This window comes from Chiroxiphia lanceolata, chromosome 17 (genome assembly GCF_009829145.1).
Source record: "Chiroxiphia lanceolata isolate bChiLan1 chromosome 17, bChiLan1.pri, whole genome shotgun sequence".
NCBI classification, from domain to species: domain Eukaryota; kingdom Metazoa; phylum Chordata; class Aves; order Passeriformes; family Pipridae; genus Chiroxiphia; species Chiroxiphia lanceolata.
Genome location: NC_045653.1, coordinates 1642211 through 1648253, shown reverse-complemented (window position 1 = coordinate 1648253; position 6043 = coordinate 1642211). Strand labels below are relative to the sequence as shown.

Here is a 6043-nt window from a genome sequence, read left to right as displayed (position 1 = left end):
CACATTGCTGTAAAACTCGCTTGGGAGATCTCCTGCATCTTCTGGGAAAATAAACCTTGCAAGGAAAGAATCAGGAAAAAGAAACTGTCTAAGAGAGTTCTATTTGATACAGAGTTTTTCCACTCTGACAACTAGAAACTTAGGTATTCTGGTATCAAAGTGCTGGAAGTAAAAGAACTGTCAAAGTTTTGTTGCTAAAGCTGCACAACGTGGCAGAAAACCATTTCTGACATTCATATCCTTGCACCTCTTCCACCTGCAGCTTTTGACTGACTCTGGTTTTCATGACGATGGAATTTTTCCTCCCCACGATGGAAAGGAAGAAACTCTTCCTCAGCCTCCTGCTCTGCTACAGCTTGCTCAGAGCTGCTGATTCCCACATGGTCACTGAGGAGAAGGCAGAATGCAACCTGTCCAGGAGCAGCAGAATGGATCTCTCAGATCTCCCACCCATCTCCGTAGTAGGTGAGTAAAATCTGCCATTCGGTGCCAAATTAAGAGGATTTGCAGAAAATGCAGTTGTTGGCTCCTATGGACTATTTGGATAACTCTGCAATGTCACACAATTGCCTTAGTGCAGAGCTGTTGTGGCTACAGCACCCAAGAATGACAATGTGACAACCCTCAGTTTAGAGGAAAAAAAGAATAATCATCAGATGACTTATTTTAGTTTTACAGATTTTACTTCAGGTCCCATCGTACTGCAGGTCTTTTTGTATTTAGGTGTTCTTCTGCTGATATGGGCAATAACCTTCCTTTGAAAACCTCATGCATATAAAAAATATTAACATAATGTGGGGTCTTTTTAAGTATCTGCTCTTGTGGTAGAGAAATCAACAGTATTAACAGCTATTAATGTCACCTCAGTTTACCTGGTCTTTAACCAGGGGAAGAAAAGAGCACTGCAAGGGAGAGCCAGGGGTCATCTATTTATCCAAGAGAGACCCAGCTCTATCCCTACTCTTACTCTGTCCTGTTAGGGAAGAACCTTGTTAGGGCAAAGCTTAACTTTTCTTCACAAAATATTTTCCTTGTGTCTGCCCAAATTTACACAAACTTCTCCTTTCAAGAATCAAGTTTTTGGAGCTAATTAGCTGCAGAACACCATTCATAACTCTGTCAAAACACTAATAATGCAAAAAATACTCTTGTTTAGCTCCTTTCTACAGTCTTTTAGTGCTTTTGCTTAAAGCAGTTTGGTTTCTTACCTTGTTTACTGTATTTTTTCAGAGCTCTTGCTCATGATGACATTTCTTTAAGGAAAAACAGTTGCCCTGCACTTGCATTTCTACAGAAATCTGAATGTTTGAATCCTGAGTTAACTTGGTCTTGTTTAACTGCAAGTTTAGTGAACCTTGTGCTGTTGTGCAACCTCCCAAGCTGCACCATTGCATGGTCCTTGTGATCCCTGATACCTTCAGCATCACACTTCCAACATTTTTTTTTACTCCAGTTAAAATCAGAGATATAAAATACACTCACTTCAGTTGATTTCTCTATCTTCTCACAAAAGTGAGCCCCTGCTTTAAACATGACAGAGATGCTGTGTCATGCCATGTGGAAGTGTCCAAGGCCAGGCTGGACAGGGCTTGGAGCAACCTGGGCTAGTGGAAGGTGTTCCACTCGTGGCAGGGGATGGAACAAAATGAGCTCTAAGGTCCCTTCCAGCCCAAACCATTCTGGGATTTCATGAACTGAGTTTACCACAGAGATGGAACATCTCTCAGATACTCTAAGAATTACCTTCCTTTTTCAGAACAAAAAGGAGAGGTTGAAGTTATTTTCAGTACAGCTCGTTTTGAGGTACCAAACTCTTCCATGGCTCTGCAAGGATTCTCTGCTATTCCTTTGCCAACAGACATCCAGGATAGCAAAGATCCCCTAACACTGTCAGGCCCTTTTGCTCTGGGGGGTTCTGCAATGCCCCACAAAAACCCTCGTCCCTCTCTGCCCCGTTTGGTTGTCTGCAAAGAGGCACCTCCTCAGGAGCAGAGCAGCCTGTACCCCCTCCATGGCACATCCCAGCTATTCTGCTTCCCCATTTTATACTCAACAGAGGGATGAAGCAATCAGCCAGGGAGTGAAGAGCAATCCCCAGCACACTGATAGTCTAAGCCAACACCACAATCCCCAGTTCACCTCTGCGTTCGTTCCTCCCCTGCAAACAGTGTCCTTTCATACAACAGAGCGAACATTTGACACTGAAAATGCAGGAATAGTTCAAAAAAACAGATCTCTGCATAACACTCACCTCTTCTATAGCCAAAGCAGTCCAAACAATCCTGTACAACTGGACTACACAAAGTCAAATTAAGGTAGATTTAAATTATTTACACACATCTTGGTTACTGTCAGAAAGTTTCAAAGGACAGAATAACAAAGAACACTCAATATTCCAGCTGGAACTGGATCCAAATCACTAATTGAGTTAGTGCAATACCTTTATGAAGGCTTCCCCTTTTTAAGTGACAATAACTTTATATGTTTGAAGTACAGGTTTCCCCCCCACACACTATTTCTTAGAGATACATAACCCTAACTATAAAAATTCATGATTAATAAATGAAACGCCTCAAACCAACCCAAACTGTTTATTCTTCACTCTGTAACTCTGCAAATCCTAGCAATTAGTAAATATTCAGAAACATACTGATAGAGAACACTGGAATAGATGAGGAGCCACCATTTATCAGTGGGGATATGGACATTTTTTATCCCAATCATTCCTTACGTACATACAGTGCTTATTACAAAACTCACACACAGAGTAAAGGTATCAAAAATATCATAACAGGCTGGGGAGCTGGGAAGTGTCTCACACTTTAACAGTCTTGCTGTGTTAGAGGCCAAGACAAGTCTTAGTCTTGGAATTTATATATAGTTATAAATATATACATATAGTGATAAATACATATGATAATCCAAGTTACAGGCACATGAAAGAAACACGTTTGAGAATAATGTTTTCTAAAACAAATGGTGGGTGGAGAAGGAACAAAGAACTGCAAATGAAAGGTGGCATCACTCAGATGAGGAGTTTATACCAAATCAGCAAAGAGTTTTTGCTTGTGAAAACCAGTGTATGCTTCCTAATTCCTTCCAAAATTATACATGTAACACCACCTTCTAACAGAAAAAATTACAGAATTCTAAAGATTTTTCCTATTTTTGTTCACATGAGTAATGTCCATGAGTACCCTCATCTTTTAGACAGGGACCTTTAATTTTATTTCTCCGAAATTGTTCCTTGTTTGCATCTACCAAACAAAGTGTAAAAATTCTCTCCTAAAATACAAACATCAGTGTTCTTCTGCTTTGCACAAGCAGCAGTGACAACAAGAGTTCAGACACTCTGTGCCTGAGGTGAACACCTTCACTGGAAAACACACAGGGATGAGGTGGCAACACAGGTTATTTGCCTTCTCTCACCCAAAAATAGGATTATCTCAATGAAACACCATGCTGTAAAATTGGTTTCATGTTATGTTGTGCTATTCTCATTAAAGATTTAACTAGAAGATCCCAGAAAGTCAGCAGGAAAGAGGCAGAGAACAAGAAATCTTCCAAGGTAGGTGGTTGTTCAGAAAACTTTGTTGAATTAGAATGGCTCGTTACATGTAGAGTTTCCCTCTGTGCATTCATTTGGAAGGCTTTCACTGCCATTCCCTGAGTTAAATAATTGACATACAGCTTGAAGCTCTAAATACTGTAAAACCACATGCAAAATAATAAAGGTGGAAAAAACTAGAAGCTGTGGCTGCCCCTGGATCCCTGGAAGTGTCCAAGGCCAGGTTGGACGGGGCTTGGAGCAACCTGGGCTGGTGGGAGGTGTCCCTGCCCATGGCAGGGGTGGAACAAGAAGGGCTTTAAGGTCCCTTCCCATCCAAACTATTCCCTGAGTTACAAAGGTGCACAGGGTGCCTGTAGCTGGCAGGCTCCAGAGATCCCTCCCAGGTCCCAGGCACGTGCTGAGCAACCCAAAATTTCCCACCTTTCCCAGTCCCAGACGGAGGAGCAGCACTCCTTGGGCAGGCTGGGGGACACTTACCCATGTGTGCAGTTAAGGTTTCTCATGGATGAAGGATCACTGGGCTCCAAAGGCAGCTTGGCAGCCCAGCCCTGTGAGGTGGAGCATTGCCAGGTCACCTCCCTGCTCTCTCAGCCCAGCAAAGTGGTACCAGCCCCCCAGCCCGACTGGGAGGGTTCAGCCTTTCATTTGAAAAGTTTGGGGATCCAGGTACAACACCTTAATTAGTTTTATTGATAACTTCATCATCTTTGGATGTTTTTCTATACCTTCACTGTTTCCAGAGTTTTCCCTGCAGACCATTTTCCAACACTCTGCCCAGTCACAGTCAAAACCCAGGGCTCACAAGGTTTGTCATTTTGCTCAGAGGGTTGGTCTCCAGCCACCATTTCCCACGGTCCAGACCAACCACACCTCTGTGTTGCTAATCCAGGCCTCACTGCCAGCAACCACCTCCTCACCTCAAGCCAGACCCTCCCTCTGTTCCCTCTCTTGACCCGTGTGACCTGTGCTCACTTCACTTTTCTACGAGTCCCCACGTTTTTGTCTTCTAGAAAAATGCTGAACACAAGACACCTCCAAAACCAAGGCCCCCCCCAGCTGCCAACTGTGTGCCAACCTTCAGACCCTGCAAACCACACCTGAATTCCTGCTGTAACTACTGTGCTTTGTGCAAATGCCGAATTTTCCAGACAATCTGCCAGTGCCTGATGTTGAACCCCAAGTGCTAAGCCAAGCTGGAGACACGATGAGGCTCCTGTCTTTCATTAGTTTCTCAAGTGAGTATTTCAAATTGCCCCGTGTGTATGGCAAAATAGAGAGCTCTGAAGCTTGGATTTGTCCCTCTTAAAATTTAATGGACAGCTTTTTTATGGGGTTAATGGTATCACAACCAGGATGTTATTTCAAGGAGCAGACAACCAGGGAGATTGACAGTGATTAGGTATTTTTAGCAAAAGAGTTTGGTTTAGGATGAATTCTGGATTTTTGGTGCTTTGGGATTGTTCGGGTTTTTGGTTTTTTTTTTAAAAGAGTCATAACCCTTTTCACATATTCAACAAAAATCAGGACAAGAATTTATGTAGGTTATTCTACCTAAAAATAAGGCAATTTTTCAATCATCCTCAGCTAAGCATCAGTCCATCCACCTTCAGGGTTTGTAGTCATTGCAGTAACCAGCACCTCCCAGGTGTATAAAATACATGTATACTTGAACCCTAAATGTATCTGTGCCTCATAACATAAAAATCAGATTTTTTCCCATATCCGTATCCACATATCCATATTTTTCCCATATCCATAGGAATCAATTCTTCAGCCCTTCTTCTCCTGCTGCCAAGGACATCGTGTATATAAAACCCAAAAGCAGGAAGACATATCCACAACTTGGAGGAAGAAGGAAAGATCAGCCAAAAATGAATGTATGTCCCACATGTACACCTTGAAGCAAAGCAAATTATAAGCAATCAATCCCTTTCTTTGCCCTTTCCTGCTAGGGGCAGCTCCCAGAACCTACCCCAAGGGTGAATTCAGGCATCAGTCTCCATGTGCTGCAGGCAACCAGTGACCACAGGGGAAAAAAAAACCCATATCAAAGGGTGTAAAGGCTCAGAAACAGCTCTGAAGGTGTGAGTGAAGCTCAAGGCAGCAGCAAACAGGTGTCTGGGAGGCTTCTTTCTCTTGTTCTTGAAGCTCTTTGCCTCAATCTCAAGGTATCCAAGATGGCACAGAAGGAAACTCCTTCTTGGTTAAGCTACCAGGAGAACAAGGAGGGAGCAGACCCAGAAAATGTCCCAGTGACTCATCTGTCAAACTCCAGCTCTTGCTTTTCACCTCCTCTGTTCTGTATCTACAGGGTTCATCTCCCCTGCTCCCTTCCCTTCTTTTTTTCTTCTTTGGTACTTCCTTGATTTCAGCATTTTCCCTTCGTCCCACTGCTATTCCCAGTCACCCCAGGAGCCACGTTCACTCCAGGTTAAACCCCTCTCTCCTGTGTTCTCTCCACCTGCCTCCACA

General features: G+C 43.1%; 1 protein-coding gene across 1 annotated transcript; it reads left to right on the top strand.

Annotated features, from left to right (window-relative positions):
• The first annotated feature begins 252 nt into the window (after window positions 1–252).
• Window positions 253–4946, top strand: ASIP (agouti signaling protein). The gene is made up of 3 exons (XM_032704712.1): window positions 253–465; window positions 3507–3568; window positions 4582–4946. Exons 1-3 carry the CDS (start codon window positions 285–287, stop codon window positions 4756–4758), a joined length of 420 nt encoding a protein of 139 aa, XP_032560603.1. The 5' UTR covers window positions 253–284; the 3' UTR covers window positions 4759–4946.
• The last annotated feature ends 1097 nt before the right edge of the window (window positions 4947–6043 follow it).

What these genes read in the sequence shown, in the direction of transcription:
- ASIP (XM_032704712.1), top strand. Translation starts at nt 285, where the DNA reads ATGACGATGGAATTTTTCCTCCCCACGATGGAAAGGAAGAAACTCTTC. An exon ending in CCCACCCATCTCCGTAGTAG is followed by an intron (nt 466 to 3,506) that starts GTGAGTAAAATC and finishes TTCTCATTAAAG; the next exon opens with ATTTAACTAGAAGATCCCAG. An exon ending in AGAACAAGAAATCTTCCAAG is followed by an intron (nt 3,569 to 4,581) that starts GTAGGTGGTTGT and finishes TTTGTCTTCTAG; the next exon opens with AAAAATGCTGAACACAAGAC.